General features: G+C 45.4%; 2 protein-coding genes across 3 annotated transcripts in view; one reads left to right on the top strand and one right to left on the bottom strand.

Annotated features, from left to right (window-relative positions):
- SPRYD7 (SPRY domain containing 7) overlaps positions 1–22,511 on the top strand; it is an 875,965-nt gene that overhangs the window by 248,207 nt on the left and 605,247 nt on the right. The gene's annotated exons all lie outside the window — the stretch shown is intronic.
- The window catches only part of TRIM13 (tripartite motif containing 13), a 114,585-nt gene continuing 104,109 nt past the window's right edge, over positions 12,036–22,511 (bottom strand). For both annotated transcript variants that reach the window (XM_085621924.1, XM_085621925.1), the window contains one exon: positions 12,036–15,519. In XM_085621924.1, the coding sequence (XP_085478050.1) occupies positions 14,296–15,519 (1,224 nt within the window). In that variant the 3' untranslated portion in view covers positions 12,036–14,295. The remainder of the gene's footprint in view (positions 15,520–22,511) is intronic.

Raw genomic sequence — 22,511 nt, 5'->3', positions numbered from 1 at the left:
GGCGAGTTATAGATGATTCGATAACATAAGCAGGAGACATGCAGGGCTGCCCACTATCCTCATTGATATTTGCCTTGGTTATGGAACCTCTAGCACAGATTCTAAGGCAATGGGAAGGATGTGGGCATAAAAATCTTAGGGGTCACGGATATGGTTTCTTTTTAAGTAGATGACATGTTGATGTACTTGTGGGACGCCCCCACTGGACTACCCATAGTTTGAACTCATGTCGAGTTAATAGATCCTCCTCAATAAGCATCAAGATGTAGGTGCACACAATCTAACATTTGAACATGCCCTCAAGTGGGAGTTGCAGACATTTAGATATCTGGGTATTCAGATTTATTTCGATATGACGGATAACTTTGAGGACAATGTGGACAAGACAATTAAAGGCTGTGTTTTACCTTTTGAAGAACACTCCTCAACACAATAACAGGGAAGAAGGAGCTATCGAAGGTGGTGATCATGCTGCCCTTTTGTATTATTTCACTGTTTTGCCCTTTCCACTACTACTACTAGTTGTTGGACGGGTTCTTGTTAGTTTTGGTCTGGAAATAGTAGTGTTGCAGGTGCACAGGTCCCCTGTTCAGAAGGAGGGCATGGGTTTTTGGACTATCTGACTACCATTTTGCCGCACAGTTGCACAGTGGCATATCGTTTGCAGACTCACCTCTGGTAAAGAAAAGCTCGGTGATGGCAGAGTTTCGCCTCAAAGAGATCATGGCTTTTTTGCTGGTTCAAGAATGAATGCAGATGGTCCATGCAGACCAATCTGGTTTCGTGCCCAGCCGAAACACAGTGTTGAATATCCGCAGGGTGAATAATATGCTTGCGAGGCAACCCTACGTAGAAGAAGACGCAGTGATTATGTCCTTGGATGCCTCCATGGCATTTGATTCAATAGAATGGCCATACCTTTTCGAAGTGCTCGCACGCTTTGGGTTTGGCCCCACGTTTATAGCCTGGGTTCGCTTGCTTTATACTGACCTAAGGGGACAGGTGCGGGTGAATAATCATACTTTGAGGGAATTAAAGATACGCCGGGGAACTAGGCAGGGCTGCCCCCTATCCCCTCTGCTGTTCGCGCTTGTTCTTGAGCCGCTGGCGGCATGGGTAAGCCGAGACATAACTTTAAGAGGTCTAAAATGGGACGAGGACACTGAGGACAGAATATGATTATACGCAGACGATATCCTAATCTATGTATCTTCCCCATACGACTCGATCCACAATCTACTCAATATTTTCACTAACTTCGGAAGATACTCCGGCTATGCCATTAATTGGGCAAAATCAATACTTTATGTTCTCCATGGCCCCAGGCCTAGACTACCCAAAGGATGTAATGTAGAAGTGAACTGGGATGGCTTTAAATACTTAGGGATCTTCATCACCCCAGACCCCAAAACCTTTTATGACAAAAACCTCGCCGCCCCTTGCAAAGATTGCAAAGATATTGGAGATCGTTGCCATTGTCGTTATTGGGTCGTGCGGCCCTTTTTAAAATGCTAGCACAACCAAGGTTCCTCTATTCACTCCATAATTGCCCATACCCTATCCCTGACTCATATTTTGTTAGTGTGGAAGCGGAGGTTCGGACATTGTTGTGGGATGGAGGGACGGCACGTATCGCCCTAAGGAAATTGACAAAGAGCTGGTACGACGGAGGCATCGCACTCCCAGACTTACGCCTTTATTATTGGGCGTCACAATTAGTGGCGACTAACCACTGGTTGTACAGTCCCCCATGGAACCCGGCATAACACCTAGAGAGATATCAGACTGGACGGGAGGGATATCTAGGAGCCCTATATACCAAAACCCGCAAGGGGAGATATATGGATCCAATGGCTCATACGATCTCCGTTTGGCAGTTAGCTAACAAACGCTTGGGTTGGCAGGGGAGGTTGACAAAGGCTATGCCTCTATGGTCCTCTCAACAACTGGGATTATTATGCTATCAAGTAGGGTTCGACAAGTGGGATACAATAGGGATCTCCACTGTTGGGGACCTTCTATAAAAGGGAAATTATTCACATTTAAAGAACTACAAGTGAAACACGAACTGACACCCAAAGAGATTTTCCGATACTTACAAATCCGACATGCGCTTAATACAGCATTAATAGACCGGACGACTATCCCAAACTCGTCCCCTCTGGAAGACCAACTTCTGTCGGCGCCCCTCCCTACTAAGGCCATTTCCCTTACATATCGTAAGCTGTGTAATAACCTACCAGGCCCCTTCCTTACTCTTAGAGATAGATGCCAATTAGATCTAGGACAACTTGATGATGAGGACTGGCAGACCGCCCTGATGTCCCCTAGAGAAGCTGCTATTAACCACCGCTTTCGATTGATTCAACTGAAGGTCCTACATAGGACATACTTCACTGGGGTGACTGGCCAAGATAGGGACTCGACAAGATGCGTTTTGCTTGCGTGGCTGTAACCAAGTTGCCACATTTTATCATATATTATCGGATTGCCCCTACATACGGCACATCTGGGAACAAGCTACGAATAAGATGCAAGAGGCACTGGGAAAACCGCTCGTGCTGACACCCCCACTGGGAATCCTGAACGTTTGGGAGGAAAATGATCTCACAGACATAGAACAACAATTCACCACCCTGGGATACACCCTGGTTAAGAGAGCCATTGCTATGAAATGGGGGGCCGCAGACAAGCCGTTGCTGATTGGTTAGGTGGCAGAAATGGACAAATGTATGGTAGCCGAAAAAGAAGTCTACAAAACTAGAGGATGCCCTAAGAAGTGGGACAAAAAATGGGGGGCCTGGAATGCCTATCGGAGGGAACTATGCATTTCGCCAACTGTAGAACTTGAAATGTCACAAAGAAGAATCACAACAATGTAATACCGGATTGTCTTGTTGCATATAATACAGCATTTCTCTCTTTCAATCTACAAACTGTATATCACAAAGATCTGTAAATGACTAATGTTATATTATCAATAAAATAATTTATAAAAAAAAAAAAAAGTATGAATGCAGAAAAGTCTATTTGATCTGCTTGGGGTGGTTAAGAGTTGCTAGGAGAAATGTCTCCAAAGGAAGCATTGTAAATCTCTATTTGCGCCTGGAGTTTTATTGATGCATTGACTCTTGAGTGGGGGCTGGGTGGAGGGTGGATGGAGGACGAGGGCTTCCAAAATTAAATGGTTAACTACGGAGTATGAGAGTTGGACAAGCTGTCTCGTGCAAGTTAATGAACCTTCCAAGAGTTGATGCAAGGCTGCGGAGTCTCAGTGGGAGAATTCCTATCCAGGAGTGCAAAGGACTGTCATACCGCGCAAGCAGTCGTGTTCACAGTGACAATTTATGGAGTGCTTTAAAACATGTGAAAAGGGGACACGTTTGTGTGCAAGTACAAATTACTGGAAACTAAATTGTTGTAGAGGTGCGCAAGGTTGATTGTTTGCTTCACACCACACAAGTGTTTCTTCTTTTGATCTCTCGAGCAGGAAAATGCAATTCTCAAAAAACCTGTTTAAATCCTTGTGGCCATCTTGAAAAGGCTAGTAATTTTAAAGCGTTTATAAAACAACCAAACCCAAACATATTTGTTGTTTCAGTTGTTCCTGGCAAGTGATTGGGTGCGGAAGTCGCTCTTGGTGTTCTGCCTTTAGAGTTGTGTTGTTGTAGTTACACATCCAAAGAACCAGATTTTGGATACAGAGTAGTTTCCCTGTTATCATGCTTCTAAAGAAGTTCTCAGTCCAGCTGATTTCGTATACCAGCTGGTAAGGAGCGACTGTTTGCATCTTTAGGATTTCTTTGGCACTGTGGTCTTTCCTGCAAGTACAGGGGGGCTCTCCTAAGAGAAAGAGGTGAGATTGGCGAGTTCTTCAAATGAGGATCCAAAAATGAGTGAATAACTTTTCTAGGGAAACATTTATAAAACGAGGATTTAGTAACTGGATATATTATTACTTGCATTTGTTTATAGTTGTTACTGAATAAAAAAAAATAATCACCGGTGCCGCTAACTAGTTTGCATCAAGGAAGATTCTCACTGAACAGCCACAAATAATCGAAATATACTGTCACATGCCAAAGAGGAACAGATTAATGTTCAGTTAGCCCAGACCTCTTCCCTGATGTACCCTCCCTCAAATCCCTTACCCGGTGGTGGTGTTGGATGATGGTGTGTGGGGTGTGGTGTGTTGGATGATGGTGTTGGTTGAGTGGGGTGTGTGGGGTGTGCGTAAAAGTAATCTTATTCGCCTCCCACATAGAACACTAAAATCCAGATTGGGGCAGGTTCTGTACCCACAACAAACCCAGCGAGAGAAGTCTGGTAATACAAAAGCTAAATCATTCAGCAACTGAATAGTGGTTATTTTGTCATAAAATATTGATTAAGAATTGTCTCGGCATTTTGTTATCTCCCTTTCAAATGTGCCCCAAGTGTAACATGTGGCTCAACAGACCTGTCAAGCAAGATTACACACTGTAGTGTCAGGAAGGATGCTCACAGCCCCAACCTGTATGTTCGGTGGAGTTCAGAGGAGTCAGCTCTGCCCATTCAGCTCAGTCTATTGTTTGCTCCTAGGGGGCATTTTACACCTCTTTCACACTTATGCAAGGGTAATCACTGGCTGGGATATTGCTGGAGAGCCCATGCGAACTAGCCTCCAGGAACTTCAAACAGGGAAAAAGTAACTTTCTGAAAGTTACTTTTCATTAATATTTACTACAAGAAATACTACATCATTGAATTGGATTTTTAATAACAATTAAAATAGTACTTTAATTATTTGTTTTATAGCTGGCTGTATTCCTGAGATAAAGAGAAACAGTATTTTTTTTTTTTTTTAAAGAAACCTTTATTTGACTTCAAAGAGTTACAGACATGGGCCTACACCCACTTGGGTCGGCTGCTAATTAGTACGAGAAGTGTTAGTTCACCGTTATACAGACATGTCAATCAAAAGATCCCGTTAGTCCATCCGCACTCTGAGTGAAGGCCGCGATTGTATTCGAATAACAGTATTAAGACGGTTTCATCTTTCAATTTAAAACTTATAAACATTTCACACAAACAAGGCAATATGAATTGTAAGTATCAGTACGTGCTCCCCGGGGTAGGAAATTCCACTTTATATAATAATCATGAATGGTCTGTGACAGAGGAGGGAGGGGGGGCCGGGAGCAGAGAAAAATTCAAACGGTATCATACTCATAACATAGCAAATTAGGAATGTTCAGCTAGGGGGACAAAGGAACATCCAATACTATTGCCAGAGGAGGGGCGCAGATGTCTCCGCGATAGGAATTCCACGGACCCCACACCTTAGTCCATTTCCTAGGCTTGCCTCTCGCCACATACACCGTCTTTTCTCTAAACATGCACCAGTCCATATTCTCCTTCCATACCGAGACCGTGGGTGACCTCTGGGAACCCCATAACTGTGCGATGTCGCGTTTAGCCACCATATTCCCCAAAGTCACCCACTGCGTCTGTGCCACATCATAATCATTTGGCTCCCACACGTTCAGCACACCTTCTAGCTTCTGGTAACAGAGCGACATGTGTGACCTCTTCCATTACCGCATGCACCCGATTCCAAAAGCGAGCCACCTCAGGACATTCCCATATGACGTGAAGGAAAGTACCCAGCAAACCACAGCCACGCTTACACAGTCCATCCACGGAAAAACCCATGCGCATCAGGCGGGGTCCAGTGACATACACTCTATGGAGTATCTTCAATTGTACAAGCCGAAGGCGGGCCGGAATTGCCACCTCCCTCGGGGAGGCTACTGCCGATACCCAGTCCTCATCATCTAATTCCAAACCGTCAGCTACCCAGACCTCCCTCAGGTGGGCCAACAGGTCCGCCCGTACGTTTATAAGCTTTTTATAAATCAAGGAGATTGTGCTGTCAGGCACGTAACCATCTAGCACCCTGTCCTCCAGTGGGGAATATTCCGGGATAGCAGTAACATCAGGGAAAACCGAACACAACACATGGCGGACCTGAGCATACCGGAAGTACTCCCTATCATTCAGCTTATATTCCACTTTCAGCATTTCAAACGTTTTAAACTTCCCTTTCACGCAAAAATCACTCACCTTACATATGCCAATCATATCCCATTTCTCAAATCCTTTTGTTTTCCACAAACAGCCCAGCCTTTCTGAAGCATACAGCGGAGTCGCTCGAGTCAGGCGGTCCTTCCATCCCATCGCAGCATTCGCAGCATGCCACACACGTACTGCTATCTTTGTTGGTCCTGTCAACTGCACACCGGGAGACTTCGAATAAAGTGCCCTATTGTAATCAACACCAGGCAATAATATTTTATCCATCTCAAACGCCGGGTTCAGGGCCAGTCCGTACATCCCGTGATTCACCGCCGCCAATTGGGACGCCCAATAATATCGCTTGATATCGGGGAGTGCAATACCCCTATCATACCAAGCGAGTGTCAATTTTGTGAGAGCGATTCGCGATTGCCCGTCCCAGAACAATTGCCTCTGCAAACTTTCCACCTCACGGAAATAGCGGGCCGGTAGAACGTCAAGCGTGTTTTGTAGTGCATACAGGAATCGTGGTAGCGACATCATTTTAAACAACGCCGCACGTCCGAGCGGCGAAAGCGGAAGCCGTCGCCAACCCGAAACGTCGGCCTTTAGTCGTTGAAGTGGGGGGAGTAAGTTCCACTCATAACGGGCCACAGGGTCTAATGTTATGAAGACTCACAAGTATTTAAACCCCGACTGCGAAATCTGGATAGGGCAGCCACGCGGAAGGAGAGGAGCATCACCTGAAAGAACGTAGACGCATGACTTAGTCCAGTTAATGACCAAGCCGGAGTTACGACCAAATGAGTTTAGAACATCAACTAATACAAGTAAAGACTGCCGGGGAGATGTGAGGTACAGGAGAATGTCATCCGCATAAAGAGAGATGCGGTCCTCAAATTCAGGCGTCCACCTGATGCCCCGCAATGAGGGCTCCCATCGTAGCCAGGCAGCCAGAGGTTCCAAAGCAAGTGCGAAGAGGAGGGGCGACAACGGACAACCCTGCCGCGTGCCTCTTCCCAACACAAAGGGTGTCGACACTCTGCCATTCACTACCACCTGAGCCAATGGTTCATCATACAACAACTTTACCCAACCGATAAACCCGGGGCCAAAACCAAATTTCGCGAGCGCCGCCCAAAGATACGGCCATTCTAGAGTATCAAACGCCATTGTTGCATCCAGAGACGCCAATATGGCCGGCTCACGTATGTACGCCGCTCTGGCGAGCACTCCATGAAGACGCCTCAGGTTCAGAGCCGTGTTACGTGAGGTATGAAACCAGACTGATCCGGATGGATCAAGTTGCCAACGACCCTAACCAGACGATTAGCTAAAACCTTAGCCAGAATTTTGGGCTCAGCGTTTAACAGTGAGATGGGTCTATAAGAGATACATCGATCCCGCGACTTCCCCTCCTTGTGAATCACGACTATTGTGGCAAGACGCTGATCATAGGGGAGGGAGCCCACTTCTCGTGCTTCAAGAAACATTTCGCGTAGATGAGGCGCCATCTTGTCCGGGCGCAGTTTATATAATTCGATGGGAAGGCCATTAGGACCCATGGCCTTGCCGGAAGCGACCGAGCGAATGGCCAAAGCAATCTCATCAGGCGACAACGTCGCATCCATCAGTATCCTATCCTCCTCCGACAAAGACGGCAACGCAATATCTCTCAGCAGTAGATGAGAGTCATCCTCAGGGCGATCCGAGACTGGAGAATATACTTCGCGGAAATAATCCGCGAAACATTCAACAATTTCCACAGGGTCAGTCACACGCACGCCATCCGCTCTCTCAATGACCGGTACCACTCGACTCGCTCTCTCTTTCTTGTCCAACCATGCATTCAACTTTCCAGCCTTATCCCCCACATCGTATAAGCGCCCTTGTTGCTCTCTACTCATCACTTTGGCGCCATCGGTGACCAACGCTCTATAGTCAAGCTGCTTGAGACTGAGAACGTGCAACTTATCATTCGTAACACCCAGCTCCAGGTCCCCCTCCAACTCGACTATTCCATTTTCAAGGCGAACCACCTCCTCAATCTTGCTTTTCTTGGTGTGGGAAATTAAAGAAAGGGCTTGCCCACGGATCACTGTTTTGAAGGCTTCCCACAACGAGACAGCAGATGATACTGACCCCACATTTTCATTGAAATAGTGTTCGAGAGACTTGACCAGTTCCGCCCGGATTTTAGGATTACGCAGGTACCAAGGGTTAATCGGTGCTACCCTCCCCTCAGCCCCGGGGGTGACCCCCATGTGCAACAGTAGTGGGGAGTGGTCAGAAATACCCCAGGCCAGATGTCTTACTTCCCTAACCATCACAGCTTGGGCCGCCGGCATAAGGACATAATCAAGTCTCGATAGACTTCCATGAGCCCCTGAGTGGAAAGTGTATTGCGCCTGTCCCGGGTGCATTAATCTCCAGCAGTCTATCAGTCCGAGGGTATCTATAAACCCACTCAGCCAGGTCTGTGCCCCAGGGAGATCCCTGGGAGGGTGACGATCCGCTCTACCGGATACAACAGAATTAAAATTGCCGCCCATCACCAGAACCCCCCCCCCCCGGGAGTCCCAAGACCATTCGCCCCAAATCAGCAAATGTTACAGTCTGCAATCCTGGTGGGACATAAACAGAAACTAGCAAGACAGTTCTGCCCTCCCATCGTCCTACGAGTGCAGCATACCGCCCTCTGTCATCATGAATTATATCGTCCACCTCCAGCGGGAGAGAGGCTCTAACCAAGATGCCCACCCCCCTCGAGCCAGAAGTGAAACCGGAGTGAACAGCGAGATGATATCCCCGCCTATTCATAGCATGGCAAGAATTCCCAATTAGATGCGTTTCCTGCACAAGACAATGTCTGGCGAAAGTCGTTTCAAAAACTGCAGCACTACCCCACGTTTAATCCTGTCCCCCAATCCATTCACATTCCATGAGAGTACTTTCAATCCCCTACCCCCATCCCAACCTCGTGCACAACCCCCTCCCCCCAAAGAACACGACCCCAACCACCAGTCGTATAGCGTTACGTTGCCTTGTGAAACATTCAAACATTCCCCAACCCCCCCACCAACATTCCCGTTACAACTCCCCCCTCCCTGCACCCCTGCGTGAGCCCATATAGCCCCCCAACTTGCAGTGTGCCTGTCGCCCTAGCAGTAACTAATCTACAAAAAGAAACCCCCGAGGAGGAAAGAGCCTCACTAAGCACCCCACAACCCCCGGGCATTTAAGAATAAGGCACTGAATAGAAACATCGAACCAAAGTATTGAAGTGTCATCGCAATGTTCAGTCACCGGGAACCAATAGTCTACTCCTGCCCCGCCAAGCCCTCTCCGTTCTCCTCAGTCTGTTCCTCTCGACTTCGTCGCTGGGGCAAAGTATCAAGCCAATCTCCAACCACCTCCGGCCGATCGAAGAAATGTGACCGATCCTCAAACTCAACACGCAACCTGGCCGGAAAGAGCATCGCATATTTCAGCTCCATGTCTCTCAGTCGCCGTTTAACACCCATGAACCCCTGTCTCTGCTTTTGGACCGATTGTGTGAAGTCCGGGTAGAAGCTTATATTAGTGTTCTCAAACTTCGTCGGCCCACTCACCCTCGAGGCCTGCAGGATAGCGTCCCTGTCCCTAAAATTGAAAATTCTGGCAATGATAGGCCGTGGGGGAGCGCCCGTTTTCGGCTTACCACCTGGAACTCTATGGGCCCGCTCGACCGCAAAAAATTTACTCAACCCTTTGGGTGCAAGATGGTTGATCACGAGGTCTTCCACGAAGAGGTCGGCCGCAGGAACCTCCGATTTCTCCGGCACCCCTATTATGCGCACATTATTCCGCCAAGCCCTACTTTCAAAGTCCTCCAGCCGACGGACAAATAAATCACTGGATGTCTGCTGATTACGGACCTCGGTTTGAAGGTCGGACACGTCCGTTGTCAGGCTCGATGTTTTCAGATCCAAGGATTTGACCTTTTCATTCGTTTTTGAAAGGTCCGCTCTGACTAGATTAACGTCGATCAAAACCGTGTCCAATTTATGGGCCAAGGTGTCGAATTGCTGACCAACCGCAGCTTTCATCTCGTCGATGGCACCCATGACGTTCTGCAATGTTAATTCTGTGGACAATCCCGGGCCATCCTTGGATCTCTCCGGTGACTTATGCAGTCCACTAGGGGATCCTTTTGACTGAGCATAGCGGTCCATGTTATTAGCTTGGGTATAACCTCCCCGCCTAGTCGTCTTGGATTTTTGTTTATCTCCGTTCTATCTAGCCGCCATTGTCTGAGGGCCACCAAGGTTGTCGTCCACCAACACGATTAGTAATCCCCGGACATCCGATCTAATGAGCCTCGGCGATCACGAAATCCAGTCAGGATTCCCAATCTTCCCACTATCGACGTGTCGCTGACAAGCCAGGGTCCCTCAGCCAGTTTCAGCGAGGAGACCCGAAACCGAAAGTGAAAGTGCGGGGTATGCACCAGCCCGGGTCCTGCATCCCGTTGTTGTTCACTTTCTGCCCGGGCACCAGGCCAACTCGAGTCCGGGGCAAGGCCAGGAGTAGGCCGCCAACTTGAAGTCGATGCTATCCTGGTTCCTGAAGTCCGATTTAAGTTTGGACAACGGGTATCACTTCCGCTTATGTTCGCCTGTTGAAGCCCGTCGATAGAATCAGGATATATTCAGGATAGACGTGAGAGGTTGCGGAGGCCCTCGGGAGCCCTGTGCCTACGCGGCCATCTTGGTTGCGCGCTAGGCTCCTCCCCCCGAGATACAGTATTAGTATTTTATTCTGTACTCGGGTTTTCTACATAGGATAGCTAGGCCTGCCACCATGAAAGTAGCATTTAGGGTCTTGTCACTGTACACACATGGTAACATTAACTTTCTACATGTCTTGCTTTTAAATACCATGCACCCTAGCTTGTGGTTTACAAGACTTACACTGGAGTGACTTACTAATATTTTAAAGGGAGGAGAGGTCTTACCTGTCAAAAAGGGTTTATTTTGACAGTTTGCAGTGCATGGTTGTCAAGCTACAGTGGTAGGCCCAAAGCCATGTTGTGCTACCACAATAGCGGATGGCACAATAGGTACTGTAATCCACTAGTGATATTTAACTTCCAGGCCACAGGGTACATTACTAGGGATTTATAGGCAAGTTAAACATAACAATTAGGAGCATGACAATCCCACTATGTTTGAAGGGAAAGCACAGGCACTTTACTAGTGGTTAGCAGGGTTAAAGTGTGCAGAATTCTTAAGCCAGCAAAAACATGGAGTCCCACCAAAGGCGAAAAATCTGATGACCATGCAGAAAAGGCAGACTTCCTATAAACGTTATGTTTGTCTGCAAATGACTTACATTTTACATAGAATAACATTCATTTTATACCCATTTCTGGTGTTCACTACGTAGTAAACTTTAGTAGTAAACTTTCCAAAGCAGGGTCAAATGCAATTTTATATGACTCACTTTGTAAAGCATCAGATGCAGCAATTGTTTCTAAACCTTCACACCACAGGTCTTCGAATAAATTGTGATCTTGCAAAATGGTAGTGCCCAAAAGAATATGATCCAAATTGCATTGAGTGTCATCACACAAAACAAGGCCTCTCACATGTTGTTTGTATCTCCACACAAATGAAAACTCATGTTCCTATTTTTCGAGAGACATATGTTCATAGGAAACTGTATAAATAGTGCACATGGCATCCTACGGTTTATAAAGGATCTACAGTTGATAACTAATCATTATAGAATTTTCAAATTCTTTAATCAGATTTTAGAAATGTATGAATGAGTGTGTAATGTGTTTAACTTTAACTGCATTTACTGTTATGCAGTGATTTGCTTTATGCTTTTAATTCTTTCTTTGTATTATATTTTCTTGTATTTTTGGAATCAACCTTTGGCTGTGTAATCAGAACATTCAATAAATAGTAAACAAAATAAGAGCGCTCACAACGTGTTTGTGCACTTTTTATTTTTTTTATGATAATTGGCTCGGTAATGTTTACATTTTACTACTGATGTGAAAGGTTTCTTATAAAAAAAAACAGTTTAACAGGACCTAAGGTAATAACACCTGTTGATTAACTTTGCAGTTAGTGTCTAATTGAGGCAATGCAGTGACACACATACAACTATCGCAGCAAATGTCCAATTCCAAAATGGATTATTTCAAGACACAGTTTTTAGAAGCATCAAGCAAAAAGCGCACAATTCATTAACACGAGGTAGCAGCTAAATCACATTCCTTAGGTCTTATTCGTTATGTATTTTACTCTTACTGTTTCCATCAAAAACCCTTTAATTTCACATAATCCCCTCATATCACCAAAAGATTTGGCATGAAAGACACATGTGGCATTTAACCAGACATAAAAAGAAAGGTTACTTTACCTGACAACTTCCACACTAGAAGATAGTCTTGCAGGTCAATGAACAACTCTAACAAGGTAGATGTGGAAAAATCGAGGATAAGGAAATGCACGAACTGCATGAATGGGACTTAGGCACTGCAGGCATATTTAATGTCATATAATCATGGACCACCTGCTCAATGGCATAACGTTCTCCTTTTGGTGAGCCTCTATGCCAGACAAAGCTCCACAATCAAAAGTACAGTTATGAAACATAACAAATTGATTAACAGTAAACAAAGTTATAAACAGACGCATGTGCAACTGGACTTCTCTTTTTATTGAGGCTGAAGTAATATTGCAACTTTTGTAAAGTAAAACCACAAATTTAACAGCACAACACTTAATTGCTGAACTTCCGTTCTGATAAATGATACAGAAGCAGCTGTTTGGCACTTTGATCCACCAAAAGATGTAAGGGATGAAAGAGCCAACATATTAGCTAAGGTATGTCAAAATGTGATATTTGTGAGCAGGTCTTCAAAGAGCAAGATCTGAACTATCACACACTTTCAGTTCAGAATGATACATAGATTTCACTGCCAGGATGTCCAGAAAACAACAAGCCTGTCTATTTCAGAAGTAATAGGATTTATAGTACCGCGAGTACCACTTAACAAAGCAAGTTAAATATTTTGTATAGCATTTAAATTGGGTAGGGGGAGGGGGAGAATACCAATTAGAAGCATTTCCAATTTGAGTGGCCTGGGTCATTAGGAATAACTCCTACACCAGCAGACTATGGGAGCCATTTGGTTCCTAAGCTCTTATTCGAGGCGCCCTCCTACAGACAAAAAAGAAGGATTTCTAGTTAAACTGTTATACTACAACACCGTATGCCATGCTTATCTCAGATTACAACAAAAGATAATAACGAAACCTCAAAATCCAGAAATCAGCATAGTCAGTGGAACTACATCTTGGAAACTCACAGAAGCTTTGGCTCACTTTGTATAAACTGTAAAGTTGATTTATCTTTACATTTAATTTGTAAAGTCAGCTTGGTATTTTCGATGGGGAAAACGCAGACAAGTCACCAGAAAAAGGGTCCAGCTCTATGCTCCAAGTACTGAAACCAACCTCCTGCAAAACAAGCTAATCATTTGGGGCCATCTATCCATATCAATCAAATAAATGGGTACATTTGGATAGTATTACCATGAATTGAAAGTGCATATAATGAACTTGTTCTGTTTTCAGAATTCTGTCATGCAGCTACTTTGATTTATGTTGGGTGTTTGTTTATTGCAATATTTTATGCATTAACATTTTCACATTTATTTTGATTATGCTGTTTTGTTCATTTAGAAAAACGATCCACAGCACCCAGACATTTTCTTTGGTGTTAAGTTGTGGAAGCAGCAATGAAGTCAAGCCAATATCTTATTTAAATATAGTACACTCTAACTAGTTACCTTTTATAAACTAGAAAGGATATGCCAGCAATACTGCATCTTTTGCAAGCATCTGCACTTCTTTTGTCGCGCTCATTTCCAAGGTGTCAATATTGTAGTCATTACAATCACACAGAGCTTCTTTCTAACAAAATTCTTTCTGTAGAACCTAGACTTACAGGTATATCTGAGCCTATTCCCTAATATATTGTAAAAGGAACACTCGAATTGTCAATAAGACATTCGCTAACGGCGGGTAAATCATGATTCAGACTCAAACTTCATCTAAAATGATGATTCATGCCCTAGCTTATTCCATATTATTAATCCAACCCATTCCTAAAATATTTATTAACTTCAATTAGAACAATAATAAGAATCTCTCACTTGGGATGAGTTTGCAACACATTCTATAATAGTTTATATCTACACACAAACTCTGCCACGTGCTCCAGAAGCATCAGTGTGTAGTCTTGGCACTTTTCTTTCAGAAGGTCCAGTCCAGCTCTAGTCTGCTCCCAGAAGATCACCATGTATTTTGATATTTCCCCTGTATCCACCATATCAGCTGAGAATACCGATGCCATCTGGCTTTTCAAAGTATCAAGATTACTCAGTGCAGATACTCCTGCAAACATCATGGCAAGCAGAAACGAGCAGATGAGAGTCACAAATGTGCGTGCAAAGGTTAAACGATTCCTCCAGTTCGGTGTTTCTGATTGCTGGGGCAAGGAAAGTTTGTCCACATCCATCAGCTTCACTTGATCCCACTGGGTGGTGTCAATATTCCTGATCGAAAGACTGATCAATGTAGGTGTACTGGATGGCAAAGTGGTTTCCTTGATCAGTCTAACTTTCTCCCTGAACTCCTGCATCTGCTGCAAAAACACAATTGGATCGGACACATCCTTGAAGTCCTCTGCAATTTTAAAGGCTCTTTTCTGCTCATGCAGAATGAGATTCAGTTTATTGATCTGGGGGTCATAAGCTTGCATCACAGCAAGCTTCATGGTCTCAAAATCCGAGAGGAGCTCATTTTTCTTCTGATCAAGGATTTGCTGATGCTTTTCGAAGTAAACTTTGACCCGATCTGCGTCCTTTGCAAGCAGCTGCAGTTCTTTTTTCTTGCTCGTTTCCAAGGTGTCAAGTCGAGAAAGAATATCCCCACAGCTCCAAGTCTCAACACCATGGAAGAGAGTCTCAAAAGCGCACTTTTCTTGAGAGTATGCATCCTCGATAGAGCAGAATGCATGTTCCGAGTGGTCGCCTCTGGTAGCGCAATATCCACAAATGAGCCTCAGATCAGTTGAGCAGAAAATATTGAGAGGTTGACCGCTATGTAGCTTGCACACAGGCATCTTAGGGTTGGTTTTAATTTTGTTGTATTTCTCCACAATTCCCATAAGTGAATAATTGACCTGCAAGCTATTGGCCCCTGCCACATTGGTTTCCTTACGACAGGTGGGGCACTTAAAAGGCAATGGTCTCCACATTATGTTTCTACCACCCCCATCAATGAGTTCGTCCAAACACTTTTTGCAAAAGTTATGAGTGCATGGCAACACACGTGGGTCTTCGAATAAGCTGCAACAGATAGGACAGGTCAGATCTTCCTCTAGAAGCTCCATCACATTCTGCAAATAAACAAAACAAAGACATGAGTGGATGTAAAAGAACCATCTACGGTACACAAAGCCAAGTAGGCTATTAGTTGTTATAACAATAAACTTTTCGAAGTATTCAGTGTGCTTCAGAAAGGGTGACAGTGATTCTACTAAGCCACTAAGAAAATAGTAAGTCACCAAAACAATGCCTCACGTAAACCTGTGAAGCACTTTTCATGAAATTATATAGTAGAGCTGCAGAACATGGTAATTAATTCACTTACTCCATCAAATTTGCATCCTCGGGTGCATCACTTAAATGGCAAATAAGAAGTTGATTTTTTTTTAATTGCTCCATCACGAAAACAAAAAATTTCCACTATTGGACTCCTAATCGATCCCTGACAAAATTACATACAACTGGTTATCGCATGGTCAATCTCTGGGAAAGAGTAATACCGCCTAAAGGTCCTGTTTTTCATCCCAGGTCACTAATACATTTAAACAACAACAGTTTTTGCAACGTACTTTAGTGAAGAGTCAGATACCATCTCTGGCTGGCAGAGTAAAGAAAGATATTATCCAAAGCACATATCTAAGTGCCATTTTGCAGATTCGTTTCTGATCGCTGTAGCGAACAGCCTTTGACCGCATCACTATGATGCCACCAACTCATTTAAGGGAACTCAGTAATGATCTTGTTTACAATTCAGGACTTCAGTAATAATCATAATGTAACACTATCCAGTCATTTAAGTTGGAGTTTGAAAATTCGATATAAATTTGCAAAAACAAAGAGGCAAAAACTACAACTGACAAAAAGACTTCGGTAGGGAGAACACCATAATAATGGAATAGAGAAACTAGATGTCACTATGAGGGATACTGACAGAGTAACCTGGCTGTCAAACTCTAAATAATGCCCCAAGTGTCGAGGGTAGGACTGGCCTGTAGGGCGATCAGGCAGTGCCCGATGGGCTGGTCTGACAAGTCACTGTATGGGCCGTTTTTGTGGGCCTGTTTTGTGGTCTGGCGGGCTGGTTTTAGTGTTGATTTCCCGGATATTAAAATAAACATTGCCTACAGCAAGCTCAAATCCAGCAGTTTTCCATACCTTGCAAAACATTTATACAGCATGTCTTTACAAGTTCAAAACTAGCCTAATTTGGAAACATGGGCCACTTCTTTAGCTATCTAATTCACTAATGGGAGCCGCTTTTATTTTGGGGCCTAGTTTTTGTTCCAGTCTGACCCTGCAAGTGTCCAACCTATAGGCCTCTCTTTTTCTGGTAGCCCAAAGTCTCCCATAGCCCGTCATGTGTTTTCTGCATGGCCCATTGTAGTTTTATCTATGTTAGCCTAACTATACACGTTGTAGGCCTCATTTTTTCTTTGCATACATTACTATATAGACACACTTGCCTTTGTGCCACATTGTTCTTTTACACGGAACCTGCATATGTTTTCGCGTACTGTTCTTTTCCTGATATTTAGTCTGAACACCACCGACACGGTCAAACAACCATGTCCCTTTCTGGCCAGGCACTAGCACCTAGACATAACACAAGAATGCAGCTGTTGTTTATGTGCGCACATGTTCTATCATATAAATGAGCCACAAACGGACACATGGAACAAGAGTTTTAAGACAAGAGCACTGCATCGGCTAAGATGTAGAGCATCCATCTGTGTATGCTAAGGTATGGGGTCTGCTAGTAATCCCAGAAATCTTTCATATAATCATTTAGCTTTAGTAGCAGGGGAGGGGGTTAGGTTACTCTGACTTATGAAATGACAGTGATTTTCATGGTATTACTAACACTGCTAACAGTATTTTTATTATGCATTTGTTTTCTAATTGTGGCATGTATATTGCATTTCAGAGCTCAATAGTTTGAATAAATATTCTAAACTTTCTCTGTGTCTCCTGGTTATCTCATTGAGGATAAGTACGAGTGAGAGAGCGAAAGGGTCGGTCCTGTTACCACAATCCCTGAGAGGTTCGGGAGTGTTGTGTTGTGTTCTGGTGTGCCAATTCATTTGTTCCTCTGGTATGGTTAGGAGGGCAAGTGAGGCACTATAGCTAGTCGGACTCGGGCTCCTAGTTACTGAGGCAATATGGTGACTCAGTCTCTGCATACTGATGTTCTATGGTCCCAAGCATAGTTCTGTTCCAGAGCAGAATCCCTTCAACAAGCCAAGCAAAATATTTTAATTCCCACATCCCACCCCATCCAGATTGTTTAATTGTACAGCACCCGCCTGAGTTCTATGCTCCAAAAGTCTCTTAAACATCCAGAATTGAAAGCTGTATTGTTCGACACCGGGGTGAATGGTGAAGGGAAAGTAGTGAGGCTGCTTTTAACCCATGTAGAGTCCCAGATTTTGAGTGCAACTCATGTCACAATGGAGACATACGAATGGTGAAGGGAAAGTAGTGAGCCTGCTTTTAACCCATGTAGAGTCCCAGATTTGGAGTGCAACTCTTGTCACAGTGGAGACATACAGGTTAGAGTGTCTATGTAAGACCATCCTGGTCCATTCAACTAGGTAGCGTGGATGGGTTGCCTAATAACAGTTATGTTTTGGACTCCCGAACTTCCATCTCAGGGAGGTGATATGCACTGCCTTTCTCCCATTCGGGCCTGCTTTCTTCTCCATGTGAAGTGAGGGACCAGCTTCTGAAAGCCACCTAGGTACCCTTTCTCTATCTGTATTTGTAGAGCTTGATAGGCATAATGACTGCAGGGAGGATGGTCGTTTCGAGCAATTCTATGAAACACAAACAGGATAGGGGTTTGTATTTCTAATTTGCTAGTTTTGCTTTTATTGATTCATGCAGGTCCCCTACGTTAGCTTCTAGGTATCTGACAATGAACCTTGACCACCATAACAGGGTCATTCCCTCTAGTGTCTGCAATGTTTCTTGACCTAGCAAGAGGTTAAAACCCTTTGTTTTTATTTTGAACTCTGATACTCGCCAGTACAGCTCCAGCTGTTTCAGGTCCTCTGGCTGCAAGATCCTCGGCTGGGTCATTGGTAGCAATATGTCATGTGCAAACAACATTATTTTAAACTCTTCTTCTCCTAAATCGCTGCTTTTAATCTATGCATTAGTTCTGATTTGCTGCACCAGAGGCTCTAGGATTGTTATACTTGGCATCTTTTGGAGTGTTTCCCCTGAGTTTTGCTTTCTGACCTCCCGGTTTCGACTCTGTTAGTGCTGGCTTAGTGTTTCTGCGCACTTTTCTCACTGCTGATCAGCGGTAAAGTGCAAGTGCTCCTGTGGTAAAATGTGTTGTGGATTGGTGTTTCCATGATTGGCCTGTTTGATTTATGTGTCAGTCCCTAGTAAAGTACACTGCGTGTGCCAGGACCTGTAAATCAAATGCTGTTGGTGGGCTGCAGCACTGGAGTGTGCCACCCACCCAAACAGCCCGTAAATGCAACTCCATTGCAGAGCCTCTGTGCGGTCTGGTACTGCCATGTCGACTTGCCCTAACCTTCCCTTTTCTTACATGTCATCCACCCCTAAGGTAGGCCCAAGGTACACCTGTGGGCAGGGTGCTATGAATGTGAAAGGTAGGACATGCCCTGGTGTGTGTCACATGTCCTGATAGTGAATTACTGCCAATGGCGTTTTTCACTATTGCAAGGCTGTCTATTCCCCATAGGACAGAATGGGGAGTTTGTTTATAATATCTTATAAACATAACTGACCCCGGGAACTAGGTAGGAAAATGAAGTTTAGTATGCCTGAACTCAGAATCTAATGATGCATCTTTTAGTGAAGGTGAATTTTACATTCTGTGTTTGAAAATACCATTTTTAGAAAGTAAAAAACCATCCAGTGTGCCTCTGCTGGGTTTGTGGATTGACTATCTGGGTTTTGGATGACAGCGGCTGGGAAGCAGGAGTGGCTCCGGATAGTCTAGGTGGGTCAGAAAAGGGCTGAATAGACCTGGGCTGCATTTAGAGTAGGGGGAGGAGATTTACTTGCTCCTAAATGGGCCTGGTCTGCCTTTAACAATGCAGTCTCCACTTTCTGCCAGGAAGCCACTCAGAGAGGGCAGAACTGGTTCTGGCTGGGCACAGACATTCTCTGCCTAAGAGATCAAAGGATTTCGGGATATAAATATCGAGGCCCAGACCCCTGAACTTTAGAAATCTTTTGGACCAAGTAGACTGCCAAGAAGAGCTGGAGAAGCTGTGTGCTTTGCTGTGTTGGCCTGCAGTGGCTGCTTCTGTCTTGGGCAGTGAAAGGACTGGACTACACTTTCTGCAATCTACTTTTGTGAGTTTCTCCAAGGGCTTGAGGTAGAGCTTGCCCCCTGTTCAAGAAGTCTCAGGAACAGCAAAGACTTCAAACTCTCCAGCCCTCAGCACTGGGAACTGTGTGTTTTGTGCTGCAACAGAAGAAAAAGCAACCCAACGCCATCTACGACGCCGCTGCCGACTTCGTGTCCTGAAGGAACCGCAGAGGGTGCCACCGCAACATGGCCATGGTTTCACTGACAACGCCTGCTGACACAGCCACCGAGCCGCTGCTCTCACCGCGAACTGTGAGCCCCGCACTCCGTGCCGCCTCGCTTCACCACGACGCCTTGGTATCCCCGACGCAGCTCCATGCCGAAATTGATGCCGCTGCTTGCACCGTGGTTCGAGGGCACCGCTCGTAAAGTTCATGACGCACCATCCTCATCCCGCACCGCAGCCTTGGCCTACCGACGCCATCGACTCCAGTTCGTCAGCCAACGACAGCGCTTCAGCAACGACGACGCCACTGCTTGCACCGCGACTGGCAATCACGGCGTAGAGCACCGCATTCACTTTGCACCGCAATCCTGGTCTCAGAGATGCTGCCATCTGAGGCCGCCACCGAGCTGCTGCATGCACTGCAACCTGAGGGCACCGCATGCCGCACTTCGCACCACAGCACTCGACGCCAGCACTCCTGACTTTAACAGAAAGGAGTTCGATCTGCAACGTGTGCGCCTTGAGGTCCCCGACGACTCCTGCACCAACCTCCGGAACCAACCCCTGAGGACGGCGTACTTTCGGAAGCTCAACGAGAGGTCGGTGACGCCGTGCATTTCTAAAAGGTACTGTTTGCGGGTCTTCCCGACACCATAGCTGGCCCGCAACGCCGTGGTCAGTCAGAACTGTTTGGATTTGTTTGCTCACGATGCCGTGATAGCCCCGGACGGAGCTATCGACATCAAGGAACTGTTTTTCAAGCATATTTTGATAACTGAAGATTTTTAAGTACTGTATTGTGGGTTTTTATAGTTTTTGGTCTTTTCTTAAGTATATAAAAATATTGGATATTTTTCCAAACTGTTGTGGTGTCCTTTTGTAGTGCTTACACTGTATTACTGTTGGTTATGTGCAAATGCTTTACTCACTGCCTCTATGATAAGCCTGACTGCTCGTGCCAAGCTACCAAGGGGTGAGCAAGGGTTATTTTAGGAGTGTAACTCCCTTATCCTTACTAGGAAGAAGGGTCCCTATTTGGACAAAGGTGCAAACCCTTGCCAACTAGAGACTCCCATTTCTAACACTGGTTGTCATCGGTGAGGATAGGACTTACATTTGCACTTGACTTACAGTGATTACTGTGCACTACTACCATATCACAGACCATTACGTGCCATATACTGGTTCTTTTTGGCCTATGTTTGATCTTGCCAGTTTGAACTTGCTACCTCATCATGCCGGAATCAAGAGCATCATCTATTGCATCCCTGGTAGTTGCCTTTGAGGAGGATAGGTTGGAATCCTACAGTGTTAGGGAATTGAAAGCGATTTGCAAAAGCCTAAAAGTCCGAGTCAGAGGCCTCACTAGGAAGGAGGAGGTACAAAAGGCACTGAGGGCCTGGGTAGCAGCCAGACATGCCAGCGAGCAGTCTGGCGATTTCAGTGGAGAGGAGGAGGAGCCTGCTCCTAGGGTGGATGTGCTTTTGGGAGGGGGGAACCCTCCAGGCCAGGCAGCAGTGGCCTGTCCCCAGAGGAGCTGGAGGACAGGTGGGAAGCAATGAGAGTTGCAGTAGAACTGGAGAAGCTTAAGTTAGCCATGGAGGAGAAAAGGATGATGTTAGGTCATGAGATCAGGATAAAGGAGCTGGATCAGAGGAGTAGAATAGTAGAGCCAGCTCAGATGGTGGCTGCAATCAGTCAGGACAGACAGACTGGATTGTGCACATCCCTAAAAATGTGGGCAAGGAATTCAAGAAAGGGGATGACATACTAAGGTGGTTTCAGGGTTACGAGGCAGCGATACACATGAATGGGGTCCCTGAGAAGAATTGGGGAGCAGGATTGTGGCCTCTGTTTCCAGAAGAAGCAAGGGATACTTTAATAGCTTTGGGTAAGGGGTATGACCTCACCTATGCTGACATGAAGGAGGCCCTTCTCACTAAGTATGGTCTCACTCCTAAAAAGTACAGGGATCAGTTCAGGTCCAGTAAGAAGTCTGATGCCAACACTTGGTTGGAATGTGTAGATATGTTTTGCAGGTCACTGGATGGCTGGGTGAAGGGCAGTAATGTGAGAGATTTTCAGGGGCTCCACAATTTGATTGCATGGGAGCACTTGTCTAGTCTATGTATTGCAGATCTCTGCCAGCACCTAGTCGATAGTAAGCTGACTGACCCCAGGAAGCTTGGGTGAGTACCAGGGTCCACAAGAAAGCGTTTGTGGGGGACTTAGCCAAAGGTGGGCTGGCTCCCCAGCAGAAAAGTGGGGGTGGGGGGGGACAGGAGTTCTCTAAAGGGCCTCAAATTAACACCCAGGGTAAAGGTTCCCATCCCCCTGGAGATGAGAAACAAGGGGTCTCTTCAGAAAAGCCTGTTGAGACCGGCCCCCGTAAGGTATCCCGCAGAAATGACCCTTGTCTCACTAGGGGACAGTGAGATGGTCCCAGAAAACCAAGTGTCCCCTAACGCAAAGAAATAGAGCACTTGGGTGACCATCAATGGGAAAAGGGTAGAGGCTCTCAGAGATACTGGAGCCAGTGTGACCTC

This window comes from Triturus cristatus, chromosome 8, assembly GCF_964204655.1.
Source record: "Triturus cristatus chromosome 8, aTriCri1.1, whole genome shotgun sequence".
NCBI classification, from domain to species: domain Eukaryota; kingdom Metazoa; phylum Chordata; class Amphibia; order Caudata; family Salamandridae; genus Triturus; species Triturus cristatus.
This window is presented reverse-complemented; position numbering and strand designations above follow the sequence as displayed.